The sequence below is a fragment of the Aphelocoma coerulescens genome, chromosome 15 (genome assembly GCF_041296385.1).
Source record: "Aphelocoma coerulescens isolate FSJ_1873_10779 chromosome 15, UR_Acoe_1.0, whole genome shotgun sequence".
NCBI classification, from domain to species: Eukaryota; Metazoa; Chordata; class Aves; order Passeriformes; family Corvidae; genus Aphelocoma; species Aphelocoma coerulescens.
Genome location: NC_091029.1, coordinates 4,342,987 through 4,363,046, shown reverse-complemented (window position 1 = coordinate 4,363,046; position 20,060 = coordinate 4,342,987). Strand labels below are relative to the sequence as shown.

Below are 20,060 nucleotides of genomic sequence, written 5' to 3'. Positions count from 1 at the left end.
CAAACAGAGCCGAGCCATGCTGAGCTGAGCCCAGCTGAGCCAAACCGAGCTGAGCCGTGCCAAACCAGCCGAGCTGTGCTGCACCGAGCCGCGCTGAGCCGGGTCGAGCTGTGCCGTGCCAGGCTGAGCCGAGCCGTGCCAGGCTGAGCCGAGCCGAGCCGAGCGGGTGCGCGCGGGCCGGCGGTTCCTGCGGAGCTGTCCAGCCCCTCCAGCCTTTCCAGCATCCCCAGCCTCTCCAGCATCCCCAGCATCCCCAACCTCTCCAGCATCCCCAACCTCTCCAGCCTTTCCAGCATCCCCAGCATCCCCAGCCTCTTCAGCCTCCCCAGCCTCTCCAGCCTCCCCAGCCGCTCCATCCCGCCTCTCTCTCCGCGGCTCCCGCCGCTCCATCCCGCGTCCCGAGCCCGCCATGCGGGAGCGATGAGCGCAGCCGCCGCCCGGCCATGGAGGAGGATTTGTTCCAGCTGAAGCAGCTGCCGTGAGTAGCGCCGGGGGGGCTCCTGCCCCTCCGGCCGCGGGAATGCCGGCGGGGTCCCGGGAATTCTGCCGGGAGGAGGCTTAGGCCCCCGGGAAGCAGGCCATTTTCCCGGTGGAGCTGCCCGGGTCCGGCATCCCGAGGGATGCGGGAGCTGTTTGTTACATAAATTCACTCATTTCGGGGGGGGGGGTTTCTCGGCGTGGATTTGACGGTGGTGAAAAATCAGCAGAGGTGGGATAAAACCGTGCAAGTGCCAGGAGATTTTGGGAGAGGAGACGGCGGGATTGCCTTTTCGGGGGGGGGGGGTTATCTGTAAACAACGCTGTGTGCTGGGGAGGCTCTTCCTCCCCATCCTCCTCCCTGGCAGGGAGGAATTGCAGAGCAGAACCTGCCCTGCCAAGGTGGGGTTGGGGGGACCGTCGGCATTCCCAGTGATTCTGGGAAAGGCAAACGCTGCTGCACAAGGAAAATGCTGGTTTTTGCCAGGAAAATGTGGGTGCTGGATCTGTGCAAAAAAAGCCCCCAAAAAACAAACAACCCCAAACATGATAAAATCTTTGGTGCCTTTAACGCCAGGAATTCCTTCCTTTTCCCTCAATGCCAAACGCTTCCTTTAGAACCAACCCCGTTTTTTCCTAATGCTCCATTCTCAGGTGTTTTGCAACATCTTCCTATTTATAAATCCTGGGCTCTGCAAGGCAGGGAATGAATGTTTCAAGTCGCTGTTAAATATTCATGAGCTCCTGTCAATGACAGAGCACCTTGTCCCATAACATTCCTGATAAGTTGGGAAAACGGACATGAACTCCAGTTCTTTTCCAGTCCTTCGCTGGGATGCCTTCAGCTCGTCAGGGAAAAGAGTTTTATTGAGCTTTTTCCCCCCATTTTTAAGGACAAAACCTGGGAATACGTTCCAAAGGACTTTCCAGTGCAGGTGTCTTGGTGCTGTGAGATCTTGCAAATAAATGCAGCAGCTCCCTGAGATGTCCCAGATGTGAAAAATTTGGCAAGTGTGGAATAAAAATGATCCCTGTGGAGTTTTTTTCTGTCATTTGTATCAGTTTGTTTCACATATTCCTAAATCACACACCTGTATTTTTATTCCCTGTGCTGAGGAACCTGCCAATCTCTGCCTGGATCTGTGGTTCTCAGATTTTGTGGGATCCATCACCTCCAAAGCTGGAATGAGCTTTAAGGTCCCTCCTTGTGATTCTGTGATCATTTAATCTATTTCCAAAAAAAGGATTTCGCTTAAATCCAGGGAATTGTCGCTTTCCAAGGGGAAAAAGTTACACTGTGCTGCAGATAAAGTGAAGGAAGCTTGAGGGATCTGTTCTGTTAAATCTGGTGGATCTGTTCCCAAATCTTTGGCCACAGAAAACTTCCTAGATGGGAAAAGAACCTTCTCTGTGGAAAGAAAGCAAATCACTCTGAGCAAAACATCAAAGCTGTGTCAATTTAGCAAATTCTGGGCTTAAAATACAGATATTTAATTAATTACATGCTATTAAATAATTCTGTTTAAGATGAAAGCAGAGTCACAGAATCAGCATCCTGATGGAAAAAAATCCATCCATTCCCTGAATGAGCTCAATTAATTGTCATTCACTAAATAATATTTCAAATTCTGGTGCCTTTCAGGAATTTCACTTTTAATCACAAAAACAACTCAGAAAATGGAATTTGGGCTCTTCCTGCCAGGACAAAACCCCTGGAAATCAATGCCGTGGCAATGCCTAATTCCCAATTAAATCCAGGCACACAAAACATGGATTCATTAAATATGCATCACTCCATCATATTTTTATGACCTCTGTGGTTTTATAACTTAGTGGATAGCACAATAACAACCTCTGTATCCAAGGACAAGGATTAAATCCCATCCCAACGTAGGATACCCGAAACCAGATCCAAACACAAATCCCAGCATTCCCTGTGGAGAATGGAGACGGGGAATGAGGAGAAACCTGGATGTTGCTTGATTAACCAGGGCTTTGAGACTCACCAAGCACAGCTCCAAGCTGGAAAAGACCCCTGGAAGGATCCATCCCAGTTTCTGTGGTTTCAGGGTGGTGAAGTTCCGCCGCACCGGGGAGAGCTCGAGGTCGGACGAGGATGGAATTTCGGGAGAGCACGAGGTGCAGATCGAGGGGGTGAGGACAGAGCTGGAGCCCGTGGAGCTGGGGGATGGAGCTGCAGTGCCCAAGGAATTTGCCAACCCCACGGATGGTGAGCAAGCTCTCTTGTTTTCCTACAAGGAGAAGGTTGGGGAGAAAGGTGTGGCTTCTTCATCCTCGTCAGGCTGGGTACAGGGGGTTTGGAGAAGTTAAGGATCCCCAAATAAAAATAATAACACAGGGAAATTCTGTTACACCTGAAAATCAGGATTTGATCAGCCCATTCCCTGTGGGATGCTCCTTGTGTTCCTTTTTGTGTCCCCACTGCTGGATACTCCTGTTAGGAACTTGTGGATCCAGCTGCCAGCCCCTGTTGCACACTGGAATTTGCCTTAGTTCCCCCTGGAACTGCTCAGTGCTGCTGGAGCAGCTACACCTGGCTCTCCTTCAAGGTTGAGATGAATCTGCAGAGTTCCTGTCTCCTCTTTTCCTAGAGGACAACAGGAATGTCCATCCCAGCCTGTGCTTCCTGCCTGGAGGCAGCACTGCTTTAGGAGAGGTGAGAAATATTGGGTTTGTCTTAGCACAGCGTGAAAATTTGCTATTAATCTTATTTATGAACCTCTGTGCTGTGCTTCATCCCTTGGATTTGGTTTGATTTCCTCCTGGTTTGTGGTGTTGTGGGGATCTCACAGCTCTGAGCCAAAGCTTTGCTGAGGAATGTCCTTTTCAAGCTGCTGTGAGGGTTAGAATTGTGAGACTTAAATTGATTTAAACAGCTCAAATACCAAAAATGTGCTTTTCTTGGTCATTTCATTAGGCATTTGAGCAAAGGAATTTGAGACATCTCAGCACCTTCAGCTGGAACAAACTAAAGAGATCATGGCAGTGGATGGGAAACAACCAGCATCATTTTTAACAAAAGCAGGGTTTAAGATTTGTGTGTTTTGGAGAAATTCTTAATTTAAATAATGACAAGTTGCACTAAAATATTCCCTGCAGTTCCCAGCACTGCTATGGGCTGTGGCAGAGCTGTTTCTCCCCACTTCAGTGGCTGGAGGAGTCACTCCAAGGAGGAAGAGGCTGAACATGGGCTGGATTTGTGGGTGCCACAGTGATTTACCTCCATGGGATTAAAATATTCTAGGAATAATGAGGATTATTTTGGCTTTGGAGAAACACAGAGATTTTCTTGAGTATGAACTATATAAAAACTAAGTAGCTCTGTTAGATATTTGAGATCTCAGCAGATTAACCAATTAATTAGCAATTAAACCAGAAAAATTCTCTCTCAAGGGCTGGCTTTGATTAGAAAGGAATGCACTGGAATTGTTTTCTCTCCAGATACTTTCATGGTGGAAGATGCGGTGGAAGCCATTGGATTTGGGAAGTTCCAGTGGAAGCTCTCTGTCATCACTGGATTAGCATGGGCAAGTAACTGGGATCAGGATCTGTTGCATGGTCACCCCTTAGAGAATCTCAGGGCTTTCAAATAATAGGGACTGAGAGTCTCCCAACAGATAAATGTACAATAAAGCAGGAATTTTACTGGAAATTCCACAATAACAGCAGGACTCTGCCTTGTTGTGAGGGGTAATGATGGATTTCTTTGTCTCTGAAGTTTTTAGAAACCAGGGTTTGGAAACCCATTTGGATTCTCTACTTCAAATTTGGTTTCAAATGAAAGAGATTCCAGGCTACTCCTGCAGAACCTGAGGTTTCCTGCAGTGATTTTGCCACATTCCTCCCATCAGCTGCAATCTCTGTTGTCTGTATCAGTCAGGATTGCTGTAATCTCAGTTTCAGAGGAACAGCAACCCAGCACTTCCACTTTTAACCTTGATATCAACAGCAAAAAAAAGTCTTGGTTTCCATTTTTCTGCTCTTTCTGAAGCTCTGTTTTCCACCTCCTGTGGTGTATTTTAGCATCCTGATACCTGGAGCTGTATTTACTGGCTTTTATCCATGTAAAAGGCTGGAATCTGCCATGGCTTAGATCCTAAATCAGCTGTGGAATTTGCTTTACAGGTGATCTATCCAAATCCAGGAGTGTTTAAGGGAATAGGTTACAAGGTATTAAACAGTCCTGACTGAATCCATGTGTGAAGGAGCTGAAAGCTGGAATTTGCACTGTGGAAGTGACTGAACCCAAGTCACTGACCAGCCAAAGCTCCCCAAAATCTCTGGATTTGGCTCTTTGGATCCTCTCTGCCTGAGTTACTAAATGTGCTGACAACCAGAAATGAGGTTAAATGTTAAATATTTTGTTCAACCACGAGGTGGGAATGGCAGGGTAATGTCACCAAGGCCTATTACTGACTCCTAAATCCACCTGATTTGCAGGCAGTTGTTGATTTTGCTTTCTCTTCTCCCTACAGATGGCAGATGCCATGGAAATGATGATTTTAAGTATCCTTGCTCCTCAGCTGCACTGTGAGTGGCGCTTACCCAGCTGGCAGGTTGCATTGCTCACCTCGGTAGGAAAAATATCTGACAGCTCCTGTCTTCCCTGAGGTTTTTTCCATCATTGTTATCCAGATATTTTGCTTTGTAGCCCCCAAAATTCAATCTCTTTGTGGCACTTGCAGGTTGCCTTCAGCTTGGAAGTTTATAGGAGTTTTTAAAAGAGATTTATAGGAGGGTTTTTTTTAAAAGATTGAAGTAATGAAATTCGGTGACAACTGAGGGCACTTTGCAAGTTTCGGGCTCCAAGTTTCATGTAATTTCCAGGAGAATCTATGAATTCACTCAGATTCTTCCTAAAATTCAAACTATTTGATTAATTTTAAAAAGAACGGTGAATTTTTATTACCTTGCTTGAAATTTTTTCTCTCTCCCCACATTTCAGCTCTCTGACAGACTGAGAGCCCTGAGAGAGAACAAACAGTTGATTTTTGATGTTGGACTCAATGATTTCAGAGGTCTTTTGCAGCCTAAATGATTCTGGGATTATCCAGTGATCTTTGGAAGCAGAGATCTTCTAACACCACCTCCAAGTATGGTGCTGTGATTTTGGAATCCTGCAGGGCCTTTAGGGATAAAAAAACAAACTGGGGACTCTTCTCTCAGCATAGGCCACTGGTAATGCAGGGATTTTATTCCCTGCATTTCTTTCTCCTTTATTTTTAATGCCCTTTGATTGTGTAAAATGGTTAAAATGCTCAGCAGATTGAAATGATGTCCTTGAATCCCATGAATGTCCTATCCCTGAATGCAGAGGGTCCTTCTTGCAGCTCAGCATGAGAGTGTCACCTCTGAAAAGGCTTCAGGGTATTTTCTTCCACACTTCAGACTTTTCTAAACTTTCAAGGTGTGATTTTGTCTCCCTTCAAACCTGAGAGCTGCTGGGGATGGTGGTAGGGGGCTGGAGGAGAGCTCTGCCGTGCAGATCTCAACCAACAGCTCCTCTGCTTTTATTCAGGAATATTTTCCTTGGAACTGAAGAGCTCTGTGTCTTCCAGGGCTGGACTCACAATGGGACAATACCAGTGTGCCCAGTCCAGCCCAAACTGGGACTGTCTGGGTTGTCACTGATGGGTCTTTTAATGCAAAGCTGACTTGAGGAGGCACTTTGTTGCTTGCCTGCTCCAACCCAAAGAGAACTGGATGATCTTTAAGATCCTTTCCAACCCAACCCATTCTCTGACCTCCTGCACATCTCACTCTGTTTTGGGCTGAAATGTCCTGGTTTCACTGGAAGTTTGTGTTCTGTGTCTGTCACACTGGAATTTTCACTTGTTCTTAAGGGAAAGATTTTTTTTCCCTGCTGTTTCACAGGTGGTGTTTGTGGGAATGATGTCCAGCTCCACGCTCTGGGGAAACATTTCAGACCAGTATGGGAGGAAAACAGTAAGTCTGCAGCTCCTACTGGGATATATCCCAACATTTCTGCAGTGTGGACATTTCAGTGCAACTGGCACAGGCTGCCCAGAGCAGCTGTGGCTGCCCCTGGATCCCTGGAAGTGTCCAAGGCCAGCTTGGATGGGGCTTGGAGCAACCTGGGATAGTGGAAGGTGTCCCTGCCCATGGCAGGGGGTGGAATGGGATGAACTTTAAGGTCCCTTCCAACCCAACCCATTCTAGGATTTTGTGTTCCCAAATGTCCTCATGTACAAAGCAGCATTAAGCACATCCAGGACTGAGCTCCTATGAAATACAAGGCCTTTGAAGCTCTGTTTTACACTTTAATTCATGTTACAGTGATTTTTAACTCTTGCTGAACACAGGGCCTAAAGATCAGCGTGCTGTGGACACTCTACTACGGAATCCTCAGTGGATTTGCTCCCATTTACAGCTGGATCCTGGTGCTGAGGGGCCTGGTGGGCTTTGGGATTGGAGGAGTGCCTCAGTCGTAAGTAAATACTCACAAATCCAAACTTCCTCATTTCTATTTCTTTCTTATAAAATTCTCATGTCAAACTGAAGTCTTGTTTCTGTTCAGCAACCCCAACCCTTGGCCTTGTTGCAAGGCAGGTCATGACCTAAACACCAACATTTAGAGGCAGAGCTGAGCCCTGACTGTGATTGTAAAACCCCAGATTATTGTTCAGTCAGAGCCTGAACTTCCCCATCTCACCCTGAGCTGGAATTCCAAACCCACCCAGCCCAAACCTGGAGCACTGGAGATGCTGGGATGGCTCAGAAGGAAAAGGCAGTGTCAGGATATTTCTCTATCCCTGTGTGGTTCCTTTCACTGAAGAGAGGGATCCATAAATTTTCCACCTGCAATAAATAACCCTGCCCATGGCTTTTAATTAGAAATGTAAAGGGAAGGGTACAGCCATTCTCTCCTGGGTAGTCTTTTATCCTTATCAATAATTGATATTTTGCCTTCTGGAGGTGCTATTTTGGAGCAGGCAGAGCCTGACTTGGATTGATGGCTCACAGATTCCTTCCCAAAGCAAGTCAGTGGCTTTTCCATTGCCTCTCCCAGATAAAAAATCCAGAGCTGCAGGTACATCCCAGCCAGGGCCACTTGACTTGGCTCACTGAGGTTGTGTCTCATGAGAGAAAAAGCAGAGCCAGTTACAGATCTCCCAAGTGGGTCCCATCCTCCCTGAGTCTGTTTCCTGTTCTGACTAAAACAAGGATTTATTTGACAGAGGGGTAAACATGGATGAAGCAGGATGAAAAGTAGTTCCTTTCTGATATCCTTAAGCAGGCTGAGTGATTTTGGAGGTGAGTGCCTGGATCTCCATGGAATGAGTGTCATTTCCTCCTCTGGACTGGCTCCAACAATTCCATGTCCTTCTTTTGTTGGGGTCATTCACCAGCTCCTGTTTTCTCTGCACTACAGAAGGACCTGAGCTACACTTCAAGACATGATTTGAGTTCCCTAAATCACTGCTTGAATGAGATATTGTGTGAAACTTTATACTTTCCATGAACTGAGTCCTGGGCAGCTCCTCAGAGATCAATCCACTCTTTAAGTTAGTAGGAATTTTGTCCCAAACCTCAAAGGAAGCCTGAGGAGTTTGGAGGCAGGAACAGGCTGAGTCAATGGAATGCAAACAGAGCAAAGCCAAGCCTTACCAGTTTGAAGGAGATGACAGAGCCTGGACTGGCTGCTGCCTGAATTCCCCCTCAGGAATTCCTCCTGGAGAAGCTCTGCCATCACTCCTTGGCACAGGCATGAAAAAAAAAGCCTCAGTGGTTGCTCTTTGAATCCCACAATAAAAGAATGCAAATTATTTTATACCAGTGACATGGAAGTATTCCCCTCTTGGAGAATTGAACCCTGACACAAGAGACTGATGGGAATTCTCGGAGCCAGTTGTAAAGCCCTGAAGGAATTCTTTATCCAGCAAGAGTCTGTGTTGAATTCTGATGGACCACACTGAAAATAGCAGATAAAATGGTATTTTAAATGGTGCTCTGGCTCAGAGCAGGGCTATGAGAACATAAGCATCAAGATCTGCATTTAACTGACAACTGTGGGGTCCCAAAACCACAGAAAAAGAACAGGTTGTGTCCTCTCTTTCAATGTTGGAGGGTTTGTTCTGGAGTGGAAGGGGAGTGTGACCCAGTGTCACAGCCTGGCTGGCTCTGGGGATAGGGAGAGCTTTGAGTTCCTGCTCTGGGTTTAGCTCTTTAATTAAAAGGCAAAGGGGATTTTGAACCTCTGTCTGCTGTGGCATTTTCCTCTCTGTGCTAACCTGACATTTTCCTCTCTGTTCCCTCTTTTAGGGTAACTTTATATGCTGAATTCCTTCCAATGAAAGCCAGAGCAAAATGCATTTTATTAATAGAGGTGAGTAGCTGCATTCTGATCCTCGAGGGATAAATCCTTCTGTTGGTCACATCCCTTCCATCCTCCTGCCTGGAAATCCCCTCAGAGCTGCAGCCAGACCTTGCCTGTCCACCTTGGTGTGGAGCTGAGTCACTCCTGAGCTCTGGGACCAGCCCAGCTCCAAAAGCAGCAGAAATTTTTCTTGTCACACTCCACTCTTTGTGCTGAATTTGCCTTTTTCCAAATAGTTTGCACCCAGGGCTGCAGAGTGAGCACAAGGTGGGAACTGGGTATCCACGATTTTGTGGTGAAACTCATCTCAGTGATGGATTTGGAGAGCTGACAGCCCCACAAATGCAGTGCTAAATTCAGCTCCACATCTTCATTCCAATGTGTCGAAGTCACACGGGGCAGAATTTTGTCCTTGGAACATTTCAAGGCAGAATTGGCACCCCTGGAATTTCTCTCTCCAGCCATCCCTGCTGAGCACAGCCTGGAATGCTCCAAAGAGGAGGCCTTGGGAGCACTCCTATCCTCATTTTGCTGTTGGTTTTCCCTCTTCCAGGTGTTCTGGGCCCTTGGGACTGTGTTTGAAGTGCTCCTGGCAGTGGTGGTGATGCCCACGCTCGGCTGGCGCTGGCTCCTCATCCTCTCTGCCCTCCCACTCCTGCTCTTTGCTGGCCTGTGTTTTGTAGGTATTCCTCAAGGATTCATGTGAATTCCTGCAATTCCCACTCCTCTACCCCGTTCTGTGACCCAGCTGAAGAAAATCAGGACAGTTTTGAGCTCTCTTCTGTGAAATAACTGAAATAATGACCAAAAAATGCAGTTTCAACAGGGTGCTGGGAAAAACATTCCAGGGAGAGCTGTGTTGATGTAACTGCTGGAGGACAATGATGGGCTGGAATTTTGTGAAATCAGGCCTGGAACCCTCTCCAATTTAATGACTTTGTTTCAACTAAGCTCAGTGGAATCAGCATTTTACCAAAAGCTGTTGCTATTTCCCTAAATGCTCTTTTGATTTTGTCACTTTTAGAATCAATTTCCACTTAAAAATCCTCCCAAATCAGGGACAGAATCTGCAGAGTGCAGGTGAGATTCCAGAATAAGTTAAACCTGAGCTTCAGTGATGTATTTTTTATTTTATTATTTATTAGGTGATATATTTGCCACTCAGTCTCCTCGTAGATAAATGTCCTTGTCAGGTGGTTTAGCACCTATAATTTCCCTTAATTTTTCAGGAATACCTCCAGTTTTCCAGGTGCTCACAAGCTTGTTCTAAATTAAAAGGAGCTTAAACCCATACATTTTGGAATGCCAAAATCTTGTTATCTGCCCTGGATGCTTTGCCATTCCTACAGGGAAGGGATAATGTCAAAAACCTGCAAAAATTCCCAACACTTCTCAAGGATAAACCCAGAGGAATGGAAGGGAAAGAGTTCTGAGGTCATGGGGAAAGTGGGGGGGGTTGCAATTTTTAAAGCCTGATGAGATAATTCTTGGAATTCTTCAAGCTTAGTCCTGTAATCCTTTTGTTATGTGAGAATCTGCTGGAGTCACTGAGATTCCCCCGAGGAAAATCCCATTGCTGGTTGTGACACCCTCCTGTGTGTGTGACCTGCTTTGCTCCCTTAGTGGCTGCCAGAAAGTGCCAGGTATGATGTGTTATCTGGGAACCAGGAGAAAGCTCTGGCCACTTTGAAGAGGATAGCCACGGAAAATGGAGCTCCAATGCCCTTGGGAAAACTGGTGATTTCCAGACAGGTACGTGCAGGTCCCAGTAACAGTGAAACTAGGGGTGTTTGTAAGCAAATAATCAATGTTCTGTTCAATTTTAGTGTCTCAGCTAGGCATTAAAAAAAATGAGGTTTGATCATTTCGGCCTCTTTCCCACTGAGGAAGAGGTAATTTCTCATTTGGAAGTAAAAAACAGCTTTTAAATGGGCATTAATGTTATTTAACCTCACTGTTATTAACGAAAACCAAACCTTGAGGCTGCTGAAGAGCTCAGGTCAGAATTCCTGGATCTGAACTCGTGAGACAAGATGGAATTTGACACTTTAGCTGTCCCTCATCATCCAACTTCTGCTTGTTCCCAACAGGAGGACCGAGGCAAAATGAGGGACCTTTTCACCCCCCATTTCCGCTGGACCACGTTGTTGCTCTGGTTCATTTGGTAAGAGAAAACCTAAAGGTTCAGTGCCAGCACAGCTCTAAATGGGGTTTATTGAAGGGATTTTACTCAAATCCAGCAACTTCCTCCTCAGAAAAAAAACCAACCAACCAAAAAACCCCAACCTGTATTGATTTGTAATTTATTCAACCACCTAATCATTCCCAAATTGCCCTTTAATTTTCTGATTGCTGAAACAGCTTTGAGGTAGGATGTCTGATTCGTGGTGTTTCTTTTAAGTTGGACCAGCTGAAACTGCCTCTCTCATTTGCTTCCTTGCAGGTTTTCCAATGCTTTTTCTTATTATGGGTTAGTTTTATTAACTACAGAGCTCTTCCAAGCAGGAGATGTTTGCAGCAGTGAGTATTGCTCCATCTTTTCTTTCTACATATGTCCTGTTAAAACTGCTGGAATATCTTTAATCAGATCACCTTCTGCTGGTATTTTGGGAAAGGAATGTGGTCGAGTTTTAAGTTTATTTTAAATGTTTCCACATCTCTGCCCACTGCAGAGAGATCCTGCAGTGGTTTTGAGCCCAAAATGTAAAACAGCAAGACAACGTTCCAGGCAGACCTGTTATCTGTTCTTCTTGATTTTAAAAAAAAAAGTGATTGAATAAATACAAGTTTGCAGATTTGACAGGCCTAATTAGTTCTGAGAGAGAGAAACTGCTGCTCCTGTGGAGCTCCTGGGTTCTCAAGATGGGAAAACCTGCTGAGAAAAAAGAGAATGGTGGGAAATCGATATTCTTTGTGTTGCAGAATTTTTGGGGTGGGGGGGAGGGGGGGAAGAAAGGTGCTTTGACTCAGTTAAGAAGAGGCTTGAACAGTTTGATTCCCCAGTGGAGGAATGATTGCATTCAGAGCACTTGTAATTAGGGAAAACTGCCTGAAAGTTGGGAAATTATAAAAGGAGGGTGGGGAGCATTGGAGCAGCCCCAGATGCCAGGGCTGAACAGCAGTGATGAGCTCTGAGAGCTCTGACTCAGTGTTGCCTCCCCAGAGAAGGATGCAGCCCTTAAAAACCCTTGGTTTTATAAGGACATGGGGTAATTCAGTATTCTCAGAGTGTGGGAAGTGTTGGGATCCCAATTTGTGTTGGGAGAAACTGAATTATTGGAGTTAATTGTGTCCTGAGCCCTGGACTGGAAAATAATTCAGACTGTACAGCTGATAAGGAGATGGAATTTTCACTGAGCTGAGACATCCCGTCACAGAAAACATTATAAATGATCAGTGTTTCCAGGTAAAATCACCAAGCATTGCTCTCCAATGCCCCTCTGACTCTGAATTCCATCCCAGCAGCACATCAAGCATTCAGAAGAGGAATAGCAATTAAATCAAAGGGGCAAAATCACTTGAATTTCTATCCCTAAACAACTTTCCAGAAGTATTTTAAAGGGTGGTGGGTGCAGTGAATCCATCCAGTGCATCCCTTCCTAAATTTCAGCAGTAAGAGTGATAGAGACACAGCAGGAAGGTAAACAGGGAAGAGTTTGCTTAAAATACATTAAATATTTGTGCTTTTTTTCCCTCCAGTATCCAGCAGAAGGCAGGAAGTTAAAGCCAAGTGCAGCCTGACCTGTGAGTACCTGACAGAGGAAGATTACACTGACCTGCTCTGGACAACCCTGTCAGAATTCCCTGGTAAGGAGCAAGGAAAAACCCCAGTTTTTCCTTGGAATGGCTCAGGGTGTGGGAATGGGCTCTGGCAGCAGCAGTGGAACTGGGATGTCTGGCCTGATGCTTCCCACAGCACTCAGAGCTCCTTGCTGTGGCTCTGGGTCCTCCCTGCCCTGGGATCACTCCATAAAAAAATCAGTCATTGCTCTGGTCCCCCTCTGACTGTGGGTTCCTCTTCAGGAAGAGGAAAACCAACTAAATCCAAGGGGCAGAAACACTGGAATTTCTATCCATAAATGACTATCCAGAAGTATTTTCAAAGGATGATGGGTACCATGAATCCGTGGACACCTTGCTCCCTAAATCTCTGTGTCCAGCCTCAGTCCTGATCCTGTGATTCTTGGGCAATTCCAGTGAATTTCAGTGGACACTCTGGCATAGGGCAAGCAAAGTAGTGTGAAACAGCCATTGATCCCTCAGATGGAGGTGATCTCCCAGTGTTCATCTGATTGGAAAACACCACAGACAGGGATCAGGTGATTTTCACTCTTCTGGATCATAATTTCAGGGCTAAAAGTTCAGGGAGAAGCCATTTAATTAATGATAATTTGCAAGGATGACTGATAAATATGCACAGTCATTCCTAAGAGGAGTGTGCTGCCAAACAGACATTTTGGGAAGGATTCCCAGAAAAAGGAGTGTGTACCTTGGAGTGGTGCTGGTCTGAAATGTCTGGTTTGATCCTCACACTGAGGGGGGGAATGAGAAATATTGCCAGGATACCTCTGGATGTGACACTGATGCTGGAATAATCCTCACTCCTGCTGTGCATCAGCCTTCAAAAGGATCTGGGAACATTGCATTGGAGGGAAGATATAACAATGTGAGATTTACTGAGCTTGATCTATTTCCTATCAAAAAGCAGCTGAGAAATAATTCAGTGGCAACAGCTAAATAACAGAATAGAAACAAAATACCATGTTCTAAAGAGCCCTTCCATCCAGCAGGGAATAATGGCCAGAAGTTGAACAAAAGTTCTTCCAGTGAGCCATAAGCAGGTGTTTTAGGCATTCACATCAGTAATCCCTGGATGGGAGTGTGGATTTGTGGATCTGGGAGCATGGAGCAGGACTCAGCAGCTGGGACACGGAATTCCTGTTTCACATGACACCAAGAGCAATCCATCCTACAGCCCTGCCTGGGGCCAGCAAAGGGTTGGAAAGAGACACCAAAATTTCTAATCTAAACCACCCAGGCTGTGTTAAATCTGCTGCAGCCCCACTTTGCTCAATTCCCAAGGGTCTCCTGCTCTCTTCCCACAGGTGTGTTGGTGACCCTGTGGATCATCGACCGCATCGGCCGCAAGAAAACCATGGCCCTGTCCTTCCTTGTCTTCTCCTTTTGCAGCCTCCTGCTCTTTCTCTGCATTGGAAGGTGAGTCTGGCACAGGGAACAGCTGGAGTATTGGATTCATCCATGTTCTCTTTTGTTTGTGGTGGGAGAAGTGGGAGTGGTGGTTTGAAAAGCCGTGGGATGGTCGTGCTCAGCTGGAGAAAGATTTAAGGCTGGGGTTGGGTTTTCTCACCAGAGTTTGGGAGGGAAATAAAAGTGAATTCCAAGTGAACCCAGCAGATTGTACTGGACGTTCCCAAACTCTGCTCTCCTCTTTCTTCTCACAGAAATGTTCTTACTGTGCTGCTCTTCATTGCAAGAGCTTTTATTTCTGGAGGATTTCAGGCTGCCTATGTTTACACTCCTGAGGTAAGGGGGATGTTGTGGTGATGGGAATATTTAAGGGGAGTGAGAACAGGGTGGGACATTCATTTTGATGACCTGTTCCCAATGAACCTCACCCCAGATTGGAGTTGATCCCATTGTCACTGTCTAACAGAATGTGCTGTGGCACCACTTACTAATTCCCATTAGGAGTGGAAGGAGGAGAACTTCCCACTAGGATTGATGGAATGATGTTTTCTCCACAGGTTTATCCCACAGCCACACGTGCTTTGGGCCTGGGAACGTGCAGTGGAATGGCCAGAGTGGGAGCCCTAATAACCCCGTTCATTGCACAGGTAAATCCCTTCTCCTCTGAGACTGGAGGCACAGGAAGCTTGGACTTGATGATCTTGGAGGTCTTTTCCAGCTTTAACAATTCCATGATTCTGTGAAGGTGATGGAGAACCTGCTTTTCTTCCACTATCCCAGGTTGCTCCAAGCCCCATCCAAACACTTCCAGGGATGGGGCAGCCACAGCTTCTCTGGGCAGCCTGTGCCAGTGCCTCCCACCCTCATAGGGAAGAATTCCTTCCTAAAATCCAGTCTAATCCTGTCCTCTGAGAGTTTAAAACCACTGTTCCTTGTCCTGGCACTATCTATAAAATGTCCCTCTCCCTCCTTTCCAGAAGCTTCAAGTTAAACTCTTTCCCCAGTTCTACAATTAAAATTTCTATTGTTCCATCAGTGTCTGTATTTCCATGCTGAGGTGCTGTTTTGCATTCCCTGCCTTTTTCCTGCAGGTGATGTTGGAATCCTCAGTCTATCTGACTCTGGTGGTTTACAGTGGCTGCTGCCTGCTGGCTGCCCTGGCCTCCTGCTTCCTGCCCATCGAGACCAAGGGCCGTGGCCTCCAGGAGTCCAGCCACAAGGAATGGGGCCAGGAGATGGTGGGCAGAGGATCTCATTCCCCAGGGGAGTCACAGGAATGAGGGGACGTGGAAACCTGCTGGAAGAATGAAGGATAGGAGCAAAATGTCTCACAAAACCTCCGAGCCTGAAGCATGGAAAGCTGACCACCATCACTGCCAACGTCACGTGTCAAACTGCAGGAGTTTGGGGTTGAACCTCAGCAAATTGTGTTTCTGCTGCTCTTTGCTCACACTCATAAAAACTTTCTGGATGGAGAGGCCTTTGATCCAGATATCCTTGGAAGTTTAGCAGGAGGGGTTTCTCTTCAGTCTGTCGTGCTTGCATGGTCAGCTCTTCAGCTTAAAATGTCCCGTGCCAAGCAAATGCCAAGTGACTGCAGCCCAGCATCAGCTGTCATTAAAACACTGAGCTCTTGATGCCTAAAACCAAGAGGTTCATACTTAGTGTGGCCCTGGCCTGGCACAGGGTGGATTCCATACCCTACACTATGGATTAAATGCCTGCCTTGCACTTTTAGCCATCAAAACCACCACCAAAATGTGGTTCTGGCAAACCGACCCGGGCTTTCCAGTTGGGTTCTGTTCCTGGAGAATTAATAGGAGTGGATTGCTTGGAAAGTAATTCCTGCCTGTTTCTCCCATCCCAGGTGGGTAGCTGGAGCAGAGAGGGTGGTGTTTGCTGCAGAGCTGGGACCTTGTAGCAGAAATGTAAATCACAGAGTCATTAAGGTTGGAAAAGACCTCTAAGCTCATCAAGTCCAATATATAAATCCTCGTGGTTTGGAGCAGAATTGGACTTCTCTGGCACTGCCAGAGACCTTGAGCTCTCTGCCTGTTGTTGGAGTGGGGAGGTTCTCACTCCTGTGGTTCTCTGCATGGATCCTGGTGTGTCCCTGCTCCGTTTCCTGGGCACATCCTCACGGTGGGGTGGCCCCAACCGGAGTCGGAAGCGCTGCCATTGGGATGGAGCCACTCCCTGACAGCTGGGCAGGACTTTTCCTGCCCATTGTACATTGACTGGTGACAAAGGAATGTAGCTGGAATAAATGAACAAAACCATGGGAAGAGCCCATCTGCAGTGACCTTGGATGAGGAACAGCCCTGCTTCAAGTGTGGCTCCTCAAGGGATGATCCCGCTCTTGTCAGGGAATGTAACGGAGCTCAGGTGAGGACAAGCTCGTCTGGTGTGTCACAAACCTGTCCCTGGGCACAAGGCAGGTGGCAGAGTCTGTGGGAATCTGGAAGGATCTGAGACGTGCCTCATCCAGGTCTCAGTGTATTTTCAGGATGGACTCTGTGAGGCTGTGGAAGCAATGGGGGTTTGTGGTCTGTCTGAGCAGGTTTCTCACCTGAACACAGGTAAATGTGCAACACATTTTTACAGATGAATGTTTTAAGTATCCTGGGAAGCAGGTCCCATTCCCAGGGTCAGGAATAGGTCTCCAAGTCCATGCTTGGTGCAGTACAAGTGAGCACTGTGGGGCTCAGCTGTCACTGAGGGTCACGGCTCTGAGGTCACTGCAGTGCTCCACCACGTTCCAGGCTGCTCATTTGGAGACTGAGGGGAAAACAGGAGTGGATAATTCCTTAAAGAAAGCCAGGAAACCCAGGCTGATGGAAAAGGCCAAAGAGGTTGTTGATATTGTGTGTGGGAGGTGGGTGTTCTGCTGAGAACAGTTTGCCAAGGCACCGTGTGTCCATCCAGTCCCACTGGAGGATGGTGACTCAGTGAAGGATTCCAGGAATGGTTGGTGGAAACAGGCAAACTTGGCTTTTCCCAGAGAGACAAAAATGAATTCAGCTCCCAAGGGATCCCTGGGATCCCCGGGCTCAGCTGTGGGTGATGGCCCAGAACCCTCTGTCCGTTCCAGCTGGGTTGGTTCCCTTTGTGTCCCCTGTCCCTGGGTCCTCACTCTCCAGCAAGCTCAAGCTCCAGTTGATCCCAGTAAACAGACAGGGCTCTCATGGCACTGACAGCAACCACAACTCATTTGTTCACCTCCTTCTGCCAGGCTGAGTTGGGTCATTCTCCCTGTGTGCCTGGGGCAGCCTGGAGCAGAGCCAGAGGGACTTGTTGTCATGGAATACCAGAATCCCATAGTGATTTGGGTTGGGACCTTAAAGCTCATCCAGTCCCACCCCTTGCTGTGGGCAGGGACAATTTCCACTGGATTAGGTTGCTCCAAACCCCATCCAAACATGACCTTGAACACTTCCAGGGATGGGGAACCTCTCTGCTTTCCCTTGGACTGGCCTCTGATGTGCTGGATATGGGACACAGCAGTGAGGAAGCAGATCCTGGATGGGTTTAATCAGGTATTATCCCACGTATGGCCAGTGAGCTGGGAAACCTGCTGGGCTGGGATGTCCTGGAGCTGGGATCTACTGGAGCTGGGTTTGCCTTTGCACAGTCAGGCTGTTCACCCCTCAGTGACAGCTCTGCCATTCCATCCTCTTCCTCCTGCTGATGGAGGCCCTCGAGGCCATTCCAGTCCCCCAGGTGCTCCCCTCCCTCCTTCCTCGGGCTTGCCATGAGCTGTGTTTGCATCCCAAAACTCTGGAATTGAGCCTGAGTAGAGGTGACAGAGAATCCAAAGTGCAGCACAGGCCTGGCCTGAAGGAACCCACCCCACAGCCCAGTTTGTTACTCAATGCCTTTAGTTAAAATTCTGCTTTCCCAGGGTTAATGTTCACATCTCACTTCACTTTTTTAGGTGAATGTTCAGCAGTTTTAAAGAATTGCATTCAACAGCCCTTAGAGAGTTTTAGGTGAAGTTTATCTGTTCATGCACACCTGGATCCTACAGATAAGCCACTTCCCAGGTAAAGATTTATAGGGAATGCAACGTTTTCCATGCTGTTGAATAGATCAGTTTTAACCTGTGACGTTTACAGTGTTAACCAAAAAATGGAAGGCATTTTTTGCTTTTCACTTTTTATGAATTCTGCACTAAAAAACCTTTTGAATGATAGAAATACCAAGATTGGTGCTGCTGGGTCTTTGATTTTTGTCAAAGCTTGATCCAAAGCTCACTGAAATCTGGGAAAATCCCCCTTGGATATCCATGGGCTTTGGATCAGCTGAATGAAAGAGAGAGGTAGGAGCCCACCACAGCTGATCCCACCTGGCTGAATTTGGCAGGAGCCCGTTGGGCACTGGAGAAACAGAGCTGGAATTCAGGATTTGCAGGAATTTGCATATAATTAATAAGAGAAGGCCATTTTAGCTTGTTCACTGGGAACACTGGGGTTGACACACAGCAGTTAGAAATCCCCACCAATAGGTTTTATCAGTAGGGCAGCACCATTTAGGTACAAAATCAACTTCCAAAGAATCCTTTTCCACACTATTTTTCACTGGTGAAGGAATTTACTGCAACTGCTTCATTTCAAGCTGGGAAGTGAGGTCCTTTGGAATTCAAACAGAATTGTGGGATTCAGATTTGCCAAGTGTCCCAAGATATCAACGTGCCAAGCTGGTGTGGGAACATCATTCCCCAAGTGTGCTTGGATGGAATGATTTGTTATTCCCAAATACTTGCCCAGAGAGCAGTGAATGTTTCCATGTCTGAATGTACAGTTTCTAAGCTGGATTTACATTTTAATGTTGAAAAACTTGGTGTATCTCGAGCTTGTTGTAAAATACTCCTCTGGTTCCTGTTCCTGATGCAGCATTGGAGAGTTGAAGTCCACATTAGATATTTTATGTTAAACAAATAAATAGTTTTTTCAGGAAATGAGTTTTTGGCTCTTCTGGGCGATGTTTAGGAGGGGTCATAACTTTGCAATTTTTTTTGTCTTGGTGTTCAGAGGTTTGAGATCCAGTTTGGGCTCAGCACTCTGCAGGTCTGACTCATTTTCTGTCTGTTTTGTGTATTTAGATGTAAAGAAAAGTCACAGGATTCCTGTTCCTGTTGTAAGTAACCTCATTGCAGTTAAATATTGCGGATGCTCCATGCCTGGAAGTGTTCCAGGCCAGGTTGGACAGAGCTTGGAGCAACCTGGGATAGTGGAAGGTGTCCCTGCCCATGGCAGGGGGTGGAACTGGATGAGCTTCAAGGTCCATTCCCACCCAAACCATTCTAAGGTTCTATGATTTTTTAAATTCTCTTAAATCTTTAATTGATTTTCATATTTAATTCCATTTGGACACAAAGCCCCAGCCAGTTTGGCCTCTTCCCTGGGTGTGTTGGCATCAGGTGGCTCCACATGTGTCTGGACTTCGGGGCAGGGAGGCTTCCTTCTACTAATTTACATTTTAATATAAACCTTTCATTTCCCTATCATTTTTCTAAACCATAATTAAGTGCCCAACCCTGTTTTCCTCTGCCCTGGCACTGATATTCTTATTTTGATGTCCAATAATTTACAGGCAGGGGGTGGTTCAAGGATGAGTCAAAATGACTAACGAGCTGCAAATCCTTCTCATGCTAATGCAGGGTGTTCTCATCCCAGAGTGCATCCAGCTTCCTTCTCCCAGCCTGGGATGCAGAGCCTTGTTCCTGGGAATGGAAATACTTGGGAACTTGAAGGGTTTGTGTGGCTGAAGCAATGGTGGGGGGAATATTCCGTCTTCTGTGGTTACTTTTTGGCCCCCTCAGGCATTTCTAAAGCTCATTCTCAGGATTGTGGAATATCCTGAGCTGGAAGGGACCCACAGGGATCATCCAGTCCAACTCTTGGCCCTGTACAGACACCCCAACAATCCCACTCTGTGCCTGAGACCGTTGTCCAAAAGCTCCTGGAGTGAGCTGTTGTTTGCTCACTTCCCTGATACTTGATGTGCTTCCAGCTTT

The 20,060-nt window shown here is 46.7% G+C and overlaps 1 protein-coding gene across 1 annotated transcript; it reads left to right on the top strand.

The window, feature by feature from the left end:
• The first annotated feature begins 200 nt into the window (after positions 1-200).
• SVOP (SV2 related protein) lies at positions 201-19,025 on the top strand. Its single transcript, XM_069031086.1, has 16 exons — positions 201-478; positions 2,547-2,707; positions 3,940-4,025; positions 4,974-5,072; positions 6,373-6,444; positions 6,822-6,946; positions 8,782-8,845; positions 9,390-9,515; positions 10,460-10,588; positions 10,927-11,000; positions 11,280-11,356; positions 12,536-12,643; positions 13,942-14,053; positions 14,299-14,380; positions 14,602-14,691; positions 15,136-19,025. The coding sequence occupies exons 1-16, from the start codon at positions 444-446 to the stop codon at positions 15,322-15,324; spliced, it is 1,629 nt and encodes a 542-aa protein (XP_068887187.1). The 5' UTR covers positions 201-443; the 3' UTR covers positions 15,325-19,025.
• Positions 19,026-20,060: the final 1,035 nt, after the last annotated feature.